At 39.5% G+C, this 18630-nt stretch overlaps 1 protein-coding gene across 1 annotated transcript in view; it reads left to right on the top strand.

Moving 5' to 3' along the window:
• GABRG3 (gamma-aminobutyric acid type A receptor subunit gamma3) overlaps nucleotides 1–18630 on the top strand; it is a 1139981-nt gene that overhangs the window by 454934 nt on the left and 666417 nt on the right. The window contains exon 4 of the mRNA XM_007945970.2: nucleotides 14131–14351. Within this exon, the coding sequence (XP_007944161.1) occupies nucleotides 14131–14351 (221 nt within the window). The remainder of the gene's footprint in view (nucleotides 1–14130; nucleotides 14352–18630) is intronic.

Genomic DNA, 18630 nt, shown 5'->3' with positions numbered 1-18630 from the left:
TCTGTTCAACTTTTCCACCTCAGTCTGTGTTAGTTTAGGTAAGTAGTGTTTTTCTAGATATCTGTCCATTTATTCCAGATTTTTAATTTTGTTGGAGTACAGTTCTTCATGGTATCCTGATATTATCCATTTTATTTCAGTTGGTTCTGTTGTGATGTTACCCATTTCATTTCTTATTAGTGTTATGTGTATTTTCTCTCTTTTCCTTTGTTAAATTTGCCAGTGGTTTGTCAATTTTATTAATCTTTTCCAAAAGAAAAACAACTTCTAGTCTTGTTGATTGTTTCTATTCTCTATTTTCTGTTTCATTGATTTCTGCTTGAATCTTTATTATTTCCTTTTTTTTCTGGTGACTGTAGGCTTTTCTTGCTGTTCTTTTTCTAATTGTTGGAGATGTTGATTTAAATTGTTAATTTTGGCTCTTTATTCTTTTTTGATGTGTGCATTTATTGCTATCAGTTGACCTGTGATCATTGCTTTTGCTATGTCCCAAAGATTTTGGTATGTTTTGTTTTCTTTGTCACTTGATTCAAGGAATTTTTAAATTTCATTTTGTTTTTATTTTTTCTATTATCTAGTCATTCTTAAGGAAGGTGTTGTTCAGTTTCAATGTGTTTGCTCTTTTTCCTTTGATCTTCCTATTGTTGATTTCTAATCTGATAGTATTGTAATCTGAGAAGACGCTTTGCAGTATTTCAATGTTTTTAAGTTTGTTAAGGCTTGCTTTATGGCGTGACATATGGTCTATCATGGAAAATGTTGCATGTGCACTGGAAAAGAATGCATACTTTGCATTTGTTGGGTGAAGTGCTCTCTAGATGTCTATAGGGTCAAGTTGGTGGATTATATGTTTAGCTCTTCTACATCTTTGTTGAGTTTCTTTCCAGTTCTATCTTTCATTGAAAGTGGTGTATTAAAGTTTCCTACTACAACTGGGGAGTCATCTATTTCTTTTTTCTGTTAAAGTCTGATTTATGTATTTTGGGGCTCTTTCGTTGGGTCCATAGATATTTATTATGGTTATATCTTATTGTTTAATTGAACCTTTAATAATTATATAATTTCCTTCCTTTCTCTTATGATACTTTTTGCCTTAAAGTCAATTTGATCAGAAATTAATATTGGTACTCCTGGTCTTCTTTTGGTTGCCATCTGTTTGATTAACTCTTTCTCCAACCTTTGATTTATAGTCTATTTTTGTCTTTGCCTCTACGGTGTGTCTCTTGTAGACAGTATATTGATGGATTATGTTTTCTTATCCAGTCTGCAACTCTCCGTCTCTTAAGTGGTATGTTTAATTGACATTCAGTATAATTATCAACATGTATGAATTAGTTGCTGTCATTTTGTTATGTGTTTTTTCATGGTGTTCCTGGTTTTTTGTTCCATATAATTTTCTGTGCTGAACTCATTATGTTTATGAATCATCTTATCATTTCCTTTTTTGTTATTCATTCATTCATTTTGCTATTAGTATTTATTTGCTAAATATTTGTATGTATCCTCTTTTTTATTGTGATGTCAATGTTTATCATTTTTCTTTGAGGTTACCCTATGGTTTATAATTTTCTCCTCAATTTAGAACAGTCCATTCTATCTTGCAACTTTCTTGACTTCCTCACCATTTAGAAGTTCTGTAACTACACTATATTTTCCATCTTTTTGGTTTGTAGTTGTCTTCATTTGCCAATTGATGTCTCTGGTTTCTGTTTACAATCTTGTAAGCTTATTTTACTTTGAATACTTCCATAACTGTGTTGGTTCTGGGTTATATCATCTTCTGTATTAGTGGTTGGTTGTTGTTTGCTATTATTGGTTCTCTGTTTGAAAGACACCCTTTATGGTCTCTTGAAAGGTTGGTCTGATTTTAACAAATTCCCTTCATTTCTGCTTATCTGGAAATATACTAATTTCACCATTATATGTGAGGGACAATTTTGCTGGGTATATAATTCTTGGTTGGAAATTTTTCTTTCAGGGTTTTATATAGACAATCCCATTGCCTTCTCACTTGCCTGGTTTCTGCTGAGAAATCAGAACTTGTTCTTATTGGTTACACTTTGTAGGTAACTTTTCCTTTTTCCCATGCTGCTTTCAGGATTCTTTCTTTGCCATTGGTTTTGGTGATTTTGATGATGGTATGTCTTGTTGATTTTCATTTGGAGTCTATCCTGTTTGGGGTTCATGGGACTTCCTGAATGGATTTGTTCTCATCTTTCATAATATCAGTGAAGTTCTCTTCCAGCAAATCTTGGAACATTTTCTCAGTGGTTTTCTTTTCATCTTCCTGTTCTTGAATTCTGATTACATGTTGTTTGGGAGCTCTGGTAGTGTAGTGCCTATGACACTTGACTGCTACCCAGAAGGCTGGCATTTCAAACCCACCAGCCTCTCCTCAGAAGGAAGATGGGACAATCTACTTCTGTAGTGATACTGCCTTGGAAACCCAAGGAGGGGTCGCTATGAGTCGGGTCTGACTCGACAGCACATTACAACAAACAGCAACAATGTTCCTTATTCCTTTTGATGGTATTCCACATGAAAATTGGACATCCTTCATTTTCTTTTGATTTTTTTTTTTCTGATTGATCCCTTTCCAAAGAGGTGTTCAGGTATTTGTCTTCAATATAATTAATTTGTCTTCCACTGATTTGAGTCTACTACTTTGCCATTTCAATGTGTTATCTATTTCTGAAAATTTAGTGTTAATCTTCTGGATTTATATCTGTAGATATTGTATCATTTCTAATTTTTCATTTATTTTTTCATGTATTTTCTTCTGTAATTTTTCTAGGGTTTTGTCTTGTTTTCATTAATTTTGTCAATATTTTCCTTGATCTGTCTCTCAATCTGTTGAAGATACCTAAATACAATTCTTTTGAATTCCTTATCAGGTTGTTCCAATGCTGCTTCTTTTTCAGGTATGTGTTTTGGGTCTGTATCCTGCTCCCTTATTTCTTTTGCTTTTTCTTTCTTCTTTTTGTGGATAGTGATGGTCTGTTGTCTCTGAGACATTGAGCTATTGTTGTATTTAGATTTCTGCTATTTGTTTGTGAAGAACTGTTAAGGATGAGTCAGGCTTTTCTTGGTGGTTGTTTATTGTTGTTAACCAGTTGGTGGAGAAACAAATGATGGGTCTCACTCAGTAAGTGGAGCTGCAGGAGGTGTGGTTGTGGTTGCATCATATGGGCATGGCTGCTGTCTCCTACTCAGTTAGACAAAAACAGCAATTGGAAAACATCACAAAATAAAAGCAAGCAGACAAAAAACACAGTGCATAAACACACAGGAACAATCATCAAAAAAAGATTTTAAAAAACCCCAACCCTACAATATCTGGGGAAGAGTCAATAAGGGAAAAGTTGCAGAGTAGGAGAATAAAGGAGAAAAAAATGGGGCAAATTCAAAAAGAAAAACAAGGAATGGGGAGAACCATGAGAAAGATAAAAATGAGAACCAGAACCACAGAAGAGAGAAATAGCTGAAAAAGAACCTAGGAAGGGAAGAATAAAGAATAATAATAAAAAGGACAACAACAATAATAATTTTAAAACACATATAAGCTAACAAATTAACAAACAAACAAAAATCTGGCAGGACAGGGCAGGGCACCTAGGCTCCACTGGAGCACTCAGACTGGGATGGAATTCTTGCCAGCCCAGAAGGTGCATGGGAGTGAAGAATATCCACACCTCTGTTCACCAAGAGGGCACAGGGTATAAGAGTAATAAGGCAAATTTCACACCTTTCCAGTCATTCATATCTGGAATGTCCTTGCGGTCCCTGGTAAGTGAAACCAATTCTTAGGTCCCTGGAATCTGAAAGAATTCTGTTGCTTTAAATATCCAAAATGGTCAAACTGCTTGTAAACATTCAAAATGGGTGCACACTCCATATAGCCAAAATTTGTGGATGGTTTCTTATGTTCATATCATCAAGTTCCCTGGGGTGGCACATAAGCTTTGGTTTAGGAGAAAATAAATAAATAAGCTCACTGCCATTGAGTTGATTCTGACTCATAGTGATGGCCATTGTGTTTCCTAGGCTATAATCTTTACAGAAGCAGGATGTCTTATCTTTCTTCCATGGAGCATCTGATGGGTTAGAACCATTGACTTTTTGGTTAACAGCCAAATGCCTTAACCACTACACCACCTGAGCTCCTCCATTGTAAGGTTGCTCTGGATCACTAGAGCTCAGTGGGTATCAGATGTTGTTGCTGTTGTTGTTATGTGCCATCGAGTCGACCAGTATGAAAATGTCCTTACATTAGGGAGAAACTAATGTTAGTAACACATTATCTATTTTGTTTGAGCCCTACAATCACAAAACAATGAAAATTATTACCCACACACCTTGTATTATCTGTAATAATAATAAAAAAAAAAAAAGAAAAATTTTCTAAATCAATTTTCTAGTTTTCAGAGATGAGGGTTCCCGATTAGCATTCAGGAATCAAGCAATGTTAAATGGAAATTATTTCTTTAAAACCATTTGTTCATTTAAAATATGCCAACTGCCACTGGTATTCTCTTTATGAATTGTGATATATGTATATGGCATTTAAGGTTGTGTGTCAACTTGGATGGGCTGTGATATTGAGTGGCTTGGCAGCTGTGTATAGTTATTACTAATGATGATATTGGATGTGGTATAATCAGCTTCGTGGTGGAATCTGCTAGGATAGCTAATTAGTTGGGGTGGAATTGTTTTTGGGATGTTGTTTGCTTCCAGTATATATGGAAAAGCTTTGGGAATGTCCTCTAGCTTTTTGGCCCATTTTGGATCCTGTTTTTGGTCCATGATAATCTCTGGTTCCTGGAATTGAACCAGTGGCCTTCTGTGTTGCCTGCCAATCTTGGGATTGTTGCCTGTCAGCTAACAGTCTTCCATTTTCCCTGCTGATCTTGGATTCATCAGCTTTAGTAATCAACAGCTTTGTCAGTAAAGAGATACTTCCAGCTTGTTTCAGTGAGCCTGAAAGGCAGAGCTGAAACCCAAGGTTGAGGGGACTCCACCCAGCTCCTAGAGCTGGCATTTTGGACTCAGACTTCTAGCCTAGTCTTCTGCTAGAGTTGACACTCTGAATTTGGACATCCATGGGTAATATTTCTTTTATAGCAGCACTAAGGAACTAAGACATTGTATTTTCATTTCAGTGGCAATATGAGCATACTGACTTCCACATTTGATCACTGCTCTTTTAGCTCTTTTTTCAACTCAATGCTGGTTCCTTCAGCCATGGCTTTTCCATCATCATTTTTTTTTTTTCTTCTTATGAAAACATATGAGTAGTTTTTTTTTTTTTTTTTTTAAATAATGGAAACCTACATTCCATTTTCAAAAGGGGTTATTAAGGATATATTCCTGGCCCATTTAGAAACTCCAGTTTCCTCATATACCAATAACAAACTTTTAAACAACCCAGAAAAGACACCTGAGTATTGTGTTAGTTATTAATTCTATTTTTCACACTAAAAAGAACACTTGCTATAATGTAAATAAATAGAAAAATAATATTTAAATAATAATAAAATGCTAACTAATATTGAATCTAGATTTTCTATAGATGTAGGCTTGTAGGATTAAAGAAGTGAATGTTTCAAATCATGAAAAGCTAAACCAACAAAGAAAGGTAGAGGACATGAGCAGCTTTATGCACAAATACAGTATCTGATAGATATGCCTATCAGTCAGTTCACTGAATAACAAACCATCCCAGAACCTAAGGCTTAAAATAACAAACCATTGTCTTGTTTAAGATCTTTTCACTGGCTGGGAAATTCTTCTCTTCTGGTTAGATTGGTCTAGGATGGTCTCATTCACTTGTCTGCTACCTAGCTTGGTTTTAGCTGGGTCACAGGTATGACTAGGCCATGTACTTCATTTCTAGCAGGCTGACCATGTCTTCTTCACTTGGTGGTAGTTGCAGGTTGCAAAAAAGGGCATGGAGACAGCATCAACTTCCTCTAACTTCACAAGAGGAAGACAGGATCACCAATAGCAGTACAAGGCTTATTCCTATGAGTTCAGATATACCATCACTCTCCAGTCTTTTTACCAACTTTGACACCAACTGTCCTTCTCATGGTTTTCACTACTTCTCTGCTGAGTTAGATAATTCATTGCAATGGCCACACAGAGCTCACAGACAATACACATGATTATGGGAAGTAACAGGCTACAATTCAGAATACAATACTTTGATCAGGACAGTTTGCCTTCTGCTAGGGCCTCAGCCATGCCTCTCTGGCCCTTGACCTCTCAGCCTTGCCTCTGTTTCTGTGGGCCAGGAAAGTCTGCTGCTCTGTCTCATGCTTCTAGGTTCCACTGCCACATCTCTCTGCCAGGGCATCTCTTAACCAAGAAGGCCCAAGGCAGGGATCTCATGTCCACGGACATGCTCCACTTCACCTACAGCTCTTCTTTCCTGATGGCAGTGAGATCCCCTCTCTGCCTCTAGGAGGGCTCATTTTAAATGTGGCAGAGTGACAAAACTAACCAATCCCAACATCAGCATTCTTGACTCCTTATTTGCATGGTCCCACACAGTAATCTGCTGGGATTTACAAAGACTATGGCTAGAAAAGTCATACAAAGTAATTCACTGCACCACGCAGGTCCCCAGACCAGCCTGATAGGACTGATCCCAGTGCTCATACTCTCCTCAGATCTCTGTCGGTGATACTTGTGTGGTGCTTTTGGCCAAGACAGATCACATGGCAAGTCCAGAGTCATGTGAGAGGGGCAAGCCAAGAGCATGGACACAAGAAGGGGATTAGCATGCCCATTTTTGCAAATAACCTATTGCAATGCTCTATGCACTTTCACCTGGAATTACCTGTCATTGAATATTTTTGATATTTGCACAAAATGATTAAAAAAAGCAGGTCTCCTGGTTGCTAGTAAATTTTTAATGAAAATGTGTATGAACCTATACACTGAATGTTCAGTTAGTGAGAATAGTGAAGACAGGCAAACTTTTGAAAGAAAAAAAAAAAGAAAAGGCTAATATTATGTACTGTAATAAATAATTTGAACAACTTTATATTTTACTTTTGACACATTCCACTTTGTTTCTTTCTTGCATTTTGTCATAAAGTGTTCTATTGTTGTTGTTGCTATGTGCCGTCGAGTCAGATCTGACTCATAGCCACTTGCCTTGGGTTTCTGAGGCAGTATCACTATGGAAGTAGATTGCCCCATCTTCCTTTGAGGAGTGGCTGATGAGTTTGAACCTCCAGCCTTCTGGTTAGCAGTCAAGTGCCTTAAGCACTACACTACCAGAGCTCCTAATTTTATTTCCCGTAATCTTCTTTGCATTTCCATGAAATTTCTCTAGCAAACTCTGCACATGCTTCTGTGATGAGTTCCTCCTTGTTTTAAAATTAACCATCAACACAGGTCCCTGATCTGTTCCGGGAGGAGAAGCACTTCTGCCAGTGACCTTTATAAGGCACTTTACTGGTGACACTGGTGGTGCTTTGTGGCTTTGAGCCACCCTGGAAAAGGGCAGTGAGCAGGAGATCTCTCTACTTATGGGCAAATAAAGTCAGTATGGACACTTGCAGAGAGTTCTTTAACATGTAGGGCTGAGCTCCTAGGTACAAGGCAGAACACAACTTGCTCACTTCCATTGCATGAGTAGCATTAACGACTAGACATTACTGCACTATGATTGTCAAGGTGTAACAGTCATGCAGGACACTCTGGTGTCCAAAGAAAGAGGTCTGCTACTCTTAAGATGCTGCTGTCCTCTTTGTGGGGGAAAAGAATGTTATGGCTACATAAATGGATCATTGGTGCAAGTTACAGTTCTACAGGTCACAGGTACAGATAATGGGAGATAAGCAGGGTGTTGATATAAGGAGATAAATGATAAGTACTGCTGCAAGGAGGGGCAGACTCAAGCCAAATTTATACAGCTAACAGTATGTGTGGAAGGGAAAGGGTGGAACTGAGAAGACAGAGATAAGGAAGTCATGGACTTGAGGGTACCCTAGCTTAGGGAAAGCACAAATAAGTTGGCATGAAGGAGTATCTGTGGAGGGATGTTGTATCAGTGTATGGAATAAGAGGGTTTTGGTGATGGATTTGTTTAGGAAAATACAGGTGAAAAGTTTGAGTTACAAAGCAGAGAGTCCTGAGTATAAGGCAAAGAAATTTAAACCTAATTATGTAGACTTTGAGCAGCCATTAAAAGTTTTTGAGCAGCAGCAGTGGTTGGAGAATATAATGTTTAAATGCATGCTTTAACACATTGACTCTGAAACCAATAAATGAATGGCTCAGTACCAAAGGAAGAAGTGGTTGAGAAAAAAAAAAAAAAAAAGGAATATGGAAAAGGCAAACAGGGGGATGAAGAAAATGTTGATGAGGCCAGGAGAAGAGCCTCCTTCCTGCTGGACATCAGTGCCAGCCGAGCCTTCTCTGATCAGAAGGCTTGCCTATTCAGTACAAGGTCATGAGCAAGACAAAGGTTTGTTGTTTTAAGCCCCTGTTTTGTTACACAGCAGACTGACTAATACATCAGGTGATACATTTATTTGTTAAGGTATTCATCTCCCTTCCCTTTCCTTGAGAGTTTGCCCTTCATGCTTTGCAGTGCAATATTCATTTCTTCAAAACCATATTAGTCTTTGGGGAAAGAGAGAACAAGGAATATTTGAAAGGGTTGTATGAGTGGAGAGGCAGATCTAAAGGCAGAGAGCTAGAGTGGCCCTAGAAGAATTGAATGGAGGGTGGACAAAGCCATTTTATCCAAGACTAATTTGAGGAAATAATATGAAAAAAATAATAATGCTAATGTATTTGATAAGGAAGAGATGAAGATGGTTTTATTCCAATGATTAATATACATTTTTAGATGCACAATTGAATGTCTTTTCATTGGCATGGATCTCTGAATACTGTCTTATGAAGAAACTGTGTATGGATTCCCTTACTGACTTAAGATATCAAAGATGTGCTAATGTGCTATAACCTGTGGGAAGAGAGTCTTACAGGATAAGAGAAGGATATCATGCTTGGTAAAGTGGAGGGTCAGTGAAAAAGGAGGGACCCTCTATGAGAGGGGTTGATACAGTGACTGCAGTAAAGGGCTCAGGTGTAGCAAGGATTGTTAAGATGGTGTGTGACTGGGCAATGTTTCATTCTGTTGTACATCAGGTTGCTATAAATCAGAGCCAACTTTTCAGCACAACTACAACAATCTCAACCTATTCCCCTGATAACTAGTTGGCTGATCATATCATATCACATGGGGTATGACCTCATTACATACCTTCCAAATTACATCATTCCATAGCTGCTAAACCACTGAGAATCATAGCCCAGTTAATTTGACATATATTTTGGGGCTACACAATTCAATCTATGACGACACAATCTAATCTCTCTCTGTCCTACACATACACTGTAATTTAAATATTGGAAAAAGGACAGGACCACCAGTCTCTAGCCGCCAGTCTATAGCAATTCTCAGACATACTGGGCTGATCCTGCAAAGCCCTGTCTCTAGAGTGTGGAGTACTCCTTGAGCAGGCCCCAGTTCTGCTGCCAGGGTCACTCCTTGCCATTGCTCTTATGTGGCAGTGCCCTCCATCCTTTTCTCCATCCCACCCTCTTATTCTCTCTCCTCATTCCTTTGCTTCCTCTCACTTCTTTCTTCCCCTCGTCCTTACTCTCATACTCCCTTGATGTCAATTTTACATGGCGGTGGGTTTGACTTGTGTAGTAGTTATGTTTGTGTGTCAACTTGGCTGGGTTGAGTTGAGTGGCTTGGCAGCTGGTGGTAGTTATTCCCCATGATGAGACTTGCAATCAGCTCCATGGTGGGATCTACCACAAGCAGCTGAGTAGCTGCCTTTGGGATGTGGTCTGCTTCCTGTATATAAGGAGAAGCCTTGGGAATGGTCTGTAGCCTATGCATGCTTGCACCCTGCATGTAGCTTTGTCGTTGCTCAGCAGCCTGCTATGCTCTGCTGACTTTGGGACTTAAAATGGACTTAAGTTAATGACCTGCCTTGTGGTTTGCTGATATTGGGTCTTTGCCTTTTTACTTGTCAGCCTTGGGACTTCTTAGCCTGAGCGGCCAGCAGCTGTCTGAGTGAAGAAATGCCTCTGGCTACAGTGGGCCAGGAGCAGGAGGCAGAGCTGGACCCCAAGGCTGAGGGGCTTTCACCCAGCTCCTAGAGCCTGACACTTTGTACTTCAACTTAAAGCCTCCAAATTGTGAGAATAAACTCCTGTTAGTTAAGGCCATCCCATTTGTGGTATGGGAGCTCTGGTAGCATAGTGGCTAAGGCACTTGACTGCTAACCAGACGGCTGGCGGTTCAAACCCACTAGCCACTCCTCGGAAGGAAGGTTGGGCAATCCTACTTCCGTAGTGATACTGCCTCGGAAACCCAAGGAGGGGTCGCTATGAGTCAGGTCTGACTCGACGGCACATAACAACAACAACAACAATTTGTGGTATATTTCTTATCAGAGTGGCACTAGTTAACCACAAAAGCTTGGTTTTTGGTTTCTCCTGTATTAGAGGGCACTGATACTTCATTGGAGCCCTGTTAGACCAGTGGCTAAGCACTCAGATGCCAGCTAAATGGCCTGGAATTCAAATCCACCAGCAGCTCCATGGTAGAAAGATGGACCAGTTTGCTTCTGTAAAAATTTCAGCCATGGAAACCCTATGGGGTAGTTCTTCCCTGTTTTACAGGGTCACTGTGAATTGGAATTGACTCAACTGTAATAATGTTCAGGTGTTTCAGTGGTAGATTTCTCTTCTACCATCTGAGAGACCCAGGTTCAATTCTCAGACAATCAACTTCATGTGCAATGGAGGCTTGTATGTTGCTATGACGTTTACTAGGTTTCAGCAGAGCTTTTGTTTTGCTTTTCCAGACTAAGGTGGAGATTTACTTATAAAAATAAGCCAATGGAAATCCAATGGATTTTAAACTAACTAATCTGGTGGCATAGTGCCCAAGGCATTTGACTGCTAACAAGAAAGCTGGCAGTTCAAATCCACTCCTTGGAATGAAGGTCAGGCAATCTACTTCCATAGTGATACTGCCTCAGAAACCCAAAGAGGGGTTGCTATGAGTCAGATTCGACTCCATGGAAGTGAGTTTGGGTTTTTTGGTAATCACTGTGATGGTGCAGGACTGGGCATTAGTCACTGTTCTTTGTGAATGTGGTAACTATGAGCCTGGGGCCAACTTGAAATAGCTAACAATGATGTTTATTAAACTAACCTTGAGTCTATCAGGTTTCAGCAGAAGAAGGTGGCTCTCTTTTCCTTGAGCCATGTCTGTAAAATTTGACTTTACAGGACAGCAATATAATCCATTCAAGGATTGAGTTTCATACTTCTGCAAAGTTGATGTTTAATAAACATTTTATACTCACAGTTCTTCTCAATGTTATTGCTTTGTTGACAGGGATGAGGGCATCTGCCTCTGCCAGTCCTATAAGATATTCATTATTTGTATTTTTTATCTTCCATAACTGCTTTCAAAATGACCAATTGAGGTGTTGTTTTTTTTTAATAATAATTTTATGTCTGTAAAGATTACATATTTGGAAACACTATGAAGCAGTTCTACTCTGTCCTGTAGCATTGCTATTAGTTGGAATCTACTCAATGGCAATTTATTTTTAAGTTTGGTTTTGTCTCAGAACTTTGTAAAACACATTTTTATATCAATAAGCATGTGCTGGTAGTATGTGACAAGGAATAACACACACTTACTTCATCTTAGACCCTCTGGTTCTGTGTCATTCTGGGTTTAGAGCCTGTCAGTGGGCTGGTGCACATGTTTTGCAAGGTAGTAAGGAGGCAAAAGCTATTATTCCCCAGAGGAAGAACATCAGGTGGACCCTCTTGGAAAGTGAAGTTTCCTACACTCGTGCTATGGTTGCTGAGTCGGAACAAGGCCCTGGGAGAGCTCTTCTGATAATTTACCTCAACTCTGTTCCCCTGGAATCATTTCCCCTGTTAGGCAATCCTTGCACAAACATTGGGCTCCCTGTACTATAGATCTTCATGCTTTGAATATTAGAGAGCATTTTGTTATTTCTAACTAGAGTCTTGACTGGTACACCAGCCTTATTTTTCTACATAGTGTATGTGGTTTTCAAGGATCTCTTGTGGCATAGTGCCTGTTAGACTGGGTTCTCTAGAGAAAGAAAACAAATAAAGCTTATATAGAGAGAGAAAGAGAAATTTATCTTAGGAAAATGGCTCACACACTTATAGAAGCTGGCAAGTCCAAAGTTCTTGAATCAAATGTCAAGCTGGAGGCTTTTCCTGACTGAAGCAGCTACAGGGGCTGAGGATCTCAAGGTTGGCAGGCAGTATACTGGCTGTTGACTCCAACGAATGATGAATCCAACATCTCCAGGCCGAATGGTGGATTTTTCACTCACGTACAGTTTTAGGCAGCACAACACAATCCTGATCCACAGAAGAATGTCTCCTTTCCCAGGCTATCCATAAATATACTGGAAGCAGGCCACACCCCTAGTGAAATCCCCTTTCAATGGACTATCTCCTCAAAACATACACATCTGATCCCATCGTGGAAATAACCACATCCAACTGCTTAAACCACACAGAATTGTGGTCCAGCCAAGTTGACACATAGCTCCAACTATCACAGTGCCTAATGCATTTGACTGCTAACCAGAAGGTTGGTGGTTCAAACCCACCATCCACTCTGTGGAAGGAAGACTGGGCAATTAAAGCTTTATTGCCTCTGAAACCCAAAGAGGGTTGCTATGAGTTGGAATTGGTTCGATGGCAGTGAGTTTGATTTTGATTGTATATGGCGGTCAGATGTAATGCAGGCTTAACTTCTACTATTTGTTTAGAATGTAGCCTCTGAAGGAAGGGGCTGGGTTGTTGACCACTGTGCTGGGTATCTTTGTTCCCAGGGTCTGGTGTCATCAATGCACCAAATAAATGAGGAAGACAATTCATTAATAAAAGATAGGAGCTAGTCAGCTGAGGCCACTCCTTGGAAGGAAGATGGGGCAATCTACTTCCGTAGAGCTACTGCCTCGAAAACCCAAGGAGGGGTCGCTATGAGGCGGGTCCGACTCGATGGCACATAACAACAACAACAACAGTCAGCTGAGCTACTATCTCAGAAAGTTTCTATAATTGTAAACTCTATGGAAAGGATACATATTGGATTTAGTTGCAGATAACTGAACTCACTCTACAAAATAGTAAACTTGCAGTATCTAAGACATCACAGAATCTATGAAAGACGTAAAATCTCAAGTAATCAGCCTGTTGATCCCATGAACCTTATGATTGCCCTATAAACTGTGATTAGAGGAGTAATCTCTGCAGTATGCAGTCTAGACAGATTATCTCTACTTTCATGATGGTATTAGTCCCATCTTATTATCCACTGGTCACAGAGGATTGTACCCTTTAGCATGAGCCCTAGGAGCTTTCTCAAGCTTGGGATTAGCTTCCATAATTGAGTCCTTCAAACTTGTGTTGGAATCAGCATGTGGTTCCAGTAGCTACACCCTCTAAGTTGCTTGTTGTAATAGTGTGTTTATTTCTTTTTTGTTTGGGGTTATGTTGTTTTAGGAGGCTCCTGACAGAAGGAAAAAAAAAAGTTATTATCACATGAGCTAATATTTATGTAATACTTACCCGATGCCAAGCAGTGAGTTGTTTTTTTTTTTTTTTTTTAATTTAATCATGTCTTCTATAACACCTTAAAAAGTGGGCACTAACGTTTTCTCCATTTTACAGATTTATAGGTCTGAGGCTACCTGTCAAAATTTGGACTTTTGAATGCAAGTCTGCATCCACACTTTCAATTATATTTTTCTGTGTCATTTGGGCTCTCATTATACTTTATGATTTTATTACAACGTAAGGTTTTCCAAGCATTTTCACATATGTTATCACATTATCATTAACAGTAATGATTGAAGTCTGTTGCATGTCTCTGATCTTAAGTCAGCATGGTGGTCAGTACTCACAGAAAGGTGAATGGGGCAGTAAGGGTATAACATGAAGGAAAACAAACTTCTGACAAAGAAAACTAAGTATCAAGAAATTTCATTAACAGAACTTTCTTTGCTTTCTAATTTGTTTTAGGAATATCAAATTGATATATTTTTTGCTCAGACTTGGACAGACAGCCGCCTTCAATTCAACAGCACAATGAAAATCCTCACCCTGAATAGCAACATGGTGGGGCTGATTTGGATCCCAGATACCATCTTCCGCAATTCTAAGACTGCAGAGGCCCACTGGATCACCACACCCAACCAGCTCCTCAGAATCTGGAATGATGGGAAAATCCTCTACACTCTAAGGTAAGATGCTGTGTGAATCTTTAATTACTTATGGTCTAATTTTGAATTTTTTTACTTAGACCACCACAGGGATGAGACCCTATTTTCATCATTAAGTCCTGTCATTTTTCATGACTGATATGCTCCAACATCTTGAAAAATAGTCTTAATGTCAGTTGGAAAACATAAAGGCATACCAAGGATCTGCAATGAATATAATAAACTCATTCCTCATTCAGAAGCCATGTCTTTTGGAAGTGGGCTATAAAAACTATCTTTAACATATTTAATCTATGAATGCTCTGCTAGGAAATAAGAATGTCTTTGAGAACTAATTAAAAAATGGAACTATAACCAAATTTGAAACCTCAGGAGAAAGGAGAAAGGTGCACATTCCTCAGTGCACTAGTAGTAGTGCTAGGTATCATTTGATGTCTCTAACTGGATTCAGGGCTTTGCTGGAACCTTACAGTGGGAGTACATTTAGATTTTCAAAGAGATTCTGCAAAGGGAGAGAAACTGTGTTTCAAAGGGAAGCTTGGTGACACCACTCTCACTGCTTGGGGTGCATTAAAAAAAAAAAAACCTCATGGCGACATTGGGTCTGACTCCTAGTGACCCCTCCTTAGGTTTCTGAGGCAGTCTCACTACAGAAGTAGGTTGGCCAATCTTCCCTCCAGGGAGTAGCTGGTGGATTTGAACCATCAGCCTTCAGGTTAGCAGTCAAATGCCTTAGGCACTAGGCCACCAGAGCTTCCCCTTGGGGTGCTTGCTACTTCTTTAATGGCTCCTTCTTAAAACAAGTAATAAATGCTAGTTTTGGGTTTTACCTTTTCTTTTGTAATATGAAAATTCTCTTCAGATTTCTTTCATTTAGCAAAAACAGATACTAATGTAGATCTTTAATAAAAGTGAAGTTACATAAAGTGAACTTTCAAAAAGCAAAGATACCTATTGTCTGTCTTCCACTCTTTCCTGTGCCTTCTGTTCCTCCTCTTGATGGTTTTTCTCATTCTCCTCTTTCTGTCTTAGGATTTGATCCTTGTCTTTTTAATTTACACTTTCTTAATTTGCTTAGTTTTTATTACTTAATTTATACTTTCTTCTTGATTCACCAAGTCCATTCCTATGACTAAAAAACCAGATCTGTACTGATGAAACCCACATATCTATATCTAATCCAGAGCATTCCTCTGATCTCCAGCTTCAGGAAGACACTTGCCTGCATAGTATCTCCACACTGAAGGTCTAAAAGCATCTCAAATCCAGTAGGCTTTAACTAAAATGTGTGATTTCTGTCCTTCCTGCATCTGTGCCTTGCATCCTCCAGTGGATGAAACCACCAGAATCCTTTCCACTAGAGCTCATGGGTACTCTTTCCCCCTCCCCTCCCCATTCAGCCCATTGCCCTCAACGAAAATCACTTCCATCAAGTCAGTTCTGACATATAATAAGCCTATGAGTCAGAATACCCAACCCATTACCTGGATCTGATAATTATATATACCTCTTTCTATCTCTGCTTCCACAAGTTTCCTTCCTCCTGGGGGACAGGAAGGCCCTTCTTTTTGACCTTCCCATTCTTACCCATAGCTTGTTGTTGTTGTTGGTAAGTGCTGTTGAGTTGGGCCCGACTCATAGCAACCCCTCCTTGGGTTTTGGAGGAAGTATCACTACGGAAGTAGATTGCCCAACCTTCCTTCTGAGGAGTGGCTGGTGGGTTTGAACCTCTAGTCTTCTGGTTGGCACTCAAGTGCCTTAGGCACTATGCTATCAGAGCTCCCCCTACCCAGAGCAGTAGAGTGATATTCATTAAACACTCATTTCAGGCACTATTCTCTTACTTAGTTAATTTGGCTTTCTTTTGGCACTTGGATGATGACGACGGATGGCACAAAGCATCTTTAATCTGCCCGGTGATACTCCGTATGCTTTGCTCTGGTTCACATGTCTCGCCAATCTCAGCTCAGCACTTTTCCTTTCACACACAATTTGGAACAACCGTGGCCTCCTCCCATGTATTTAATGGTGTTAAACTTATGCATTCACTCCATCTCCCCTTTCCTCCCTCATCCCTTCACTCTGTACTCTCCATTTCCTGTGCTGGTAAAACTTTTCCATCTCTTCACTGGCTAATCTTAGGTCCTCCTTTAGGACTTGGCTAGTATACAGCATCCTCAGAAAGTTTCTCCAAAGTTCCTAATATAAATTGCATTTGACTATTTTTTTTTTTTTCTCTTCTATCAGGTTGTCCGGGAGCTCTGGTAGCATAGTGGCTAAGATACTTGCCTGCTAATCAGACAGCTGGCGGTTCAAACCCACCAGCAACTCCTCGGAAGGAAGGTTGGGCTATCCTTCTTCCGTAGTGATATTGCCTTGGAAACCCAAGGAGGGGTCGCTATGAGTCGGGTTTGACTCGACGGCACATAACAACAACAACAACAATCAGGTTGTCCTTTTCCTTTGAAACATTTGTCACATTCTTAATTATTTGGTTAGATGCCTACTACTTTCCTCCTTATCAAGCTATACACTCAAAAGCAGTAACCACATGTCTTTTATCCCTGGGCTCTGACCAACATCTGTATCCACCAACATCTGTATGCCCAGTGCATAATCAGGGCAACTCTTACCCCAGAAAACCTGCTGCCAGCACATCTTCCCCAAGGTGATGAACATTTGAAGAACAATAGTAAGAGATAACTGGTGCTTTTTCTTTTTTGTCAAAAATTACAACACTTTGCAATTATATTGTTCTACAGATTTTTTTTAATTTAATTTACAAAGCAAATTTGATTTACGTTCGACAGTTCATGCACATTTAATTTAAGGGCCACAATATCATCCCCAGGCATTAAAAAAAAAAAAAAAAAAAAAAACCTCCCTTCCCCCTTCTCCCCTGCTCTTCTTTCCCATCCTGTGACTATCCCCTCCATGAGCCCTTCTTAACTATGCATTCCTGTCTGTCCATCTTTCCCTTTATGTAAATGTTGCCCCTCTGGTGTCTTATGGATGATTGCTCTATGGGGTGCATCTCCCTGAGATAGGTGTTCTGCATGTAGGTCTTTCTACTGTTGGGCTGACAATCAATCCATGGAAGTGAGTCCATTTCTAGTCCCAAAGCACAACCTGGACCCACAGCATAGTCTCAAGGGTTCCACCAGTCTCTCCAACCAGTAATTCTGGTTATTGTTGTGTTTTTGAATTTTGTTCCATGTTTTTCTTCCCACTCTATCCAGTATCTCCAGTTTTGATCCCGTTCTGACTGTTTGGCATTGGTAGCCAGGCACCATCTAGTTCTTCTGGTTGGGGTGATGAAGGCTGAGGTCCTCATAGTCCATCTTATCCTTATTTCCAGATGCCTTTGATTTTCTTTGCACTTCTTTGCTTTAGTTGAGAGGAGACCAATAGTTGCATCTTAGAGGCCACTCAAAAGTTTTTAAGACCCCAGTCACTACTCACCAATGTAGGTTGTAGAATAATATTTTTATGTACTATATTTTGCAAATTGAATATGATGTCCTCTGAGACTATAGCCCTGAGCCTGCAGGCCCGGTGATTCTCTCTATCGAAGTGTTTTGTTGTCTTTGAGAAATTACTCCAATTCTGCCTTCTATTGACTTCTGTAGTGTAAGTGGTTAATTTTGTAGCACAAGTACATATGTGAGATTATCTTCAGCCAAATCTATACTTGATCTAGGGTATATTCCTGTTCACCTACCACCACCTGATCTTCTTACCTGTCTGTGCATTAATATGTAGACTGCAATTAATAACAGTGTTCAACAAAGCAGAAAATAACCAATGTTGGTGAGGTTGCAGAGAGATTAGAATTCTCATACACTGCTGGTGGGACAGCAAAATGGTATAACCATTGTGTAAAATGGTATGAAATTTCCCTAAAAAACTGAAAATAGAAATACCATTTGCTCCAGTAATTCCATTACTAAGAATATATCCTAAAGAGGTGATAGACAGGACATGACAAGACATATGCACACCCATGTTCATCACAGCAAAATTCACTGTAGCAAAGAGATTAAAACAACCTAAATGTCCCTCAACAGATGAATAGATAACCAAATTATGGTACATTCCCACAATGGAATACTATGCAACATTAAAGGACAATGAAGAATATGTGTATCATCTCACAGCGTAGATTAATTTAGAGGACATTATGTTGTTGTTATGTGGGGAGCTTTGGTAGCATAGTGCCTAAGGCACTTGACTGCTAACCAGAAGGCTGGCGGTTCAAACCCACCAGCCACTCCTCGGAAGGAAGGTTGAGCAATCCTAC

This window comes from Orycteropus afer, unplaced genomic scaffold, assembly GCF_000298275.1.
Source record: "Orycteropus afer afer isolate SDZICR_OR568_19922 unplaced genomic scaffold, OryAfe1.0 scaffold00146, whole genome shotgun sequence".
Taxonomy (NCBI): Eukaryota; Metazoa; Chordata; class Mammalia; order Tubulidentata; family Orycteropodidae; genus Orycteropus; species Orycteropus afer.
This window is presented reverse-complemented; position numbering and strand designations above follow the sequence as displayed.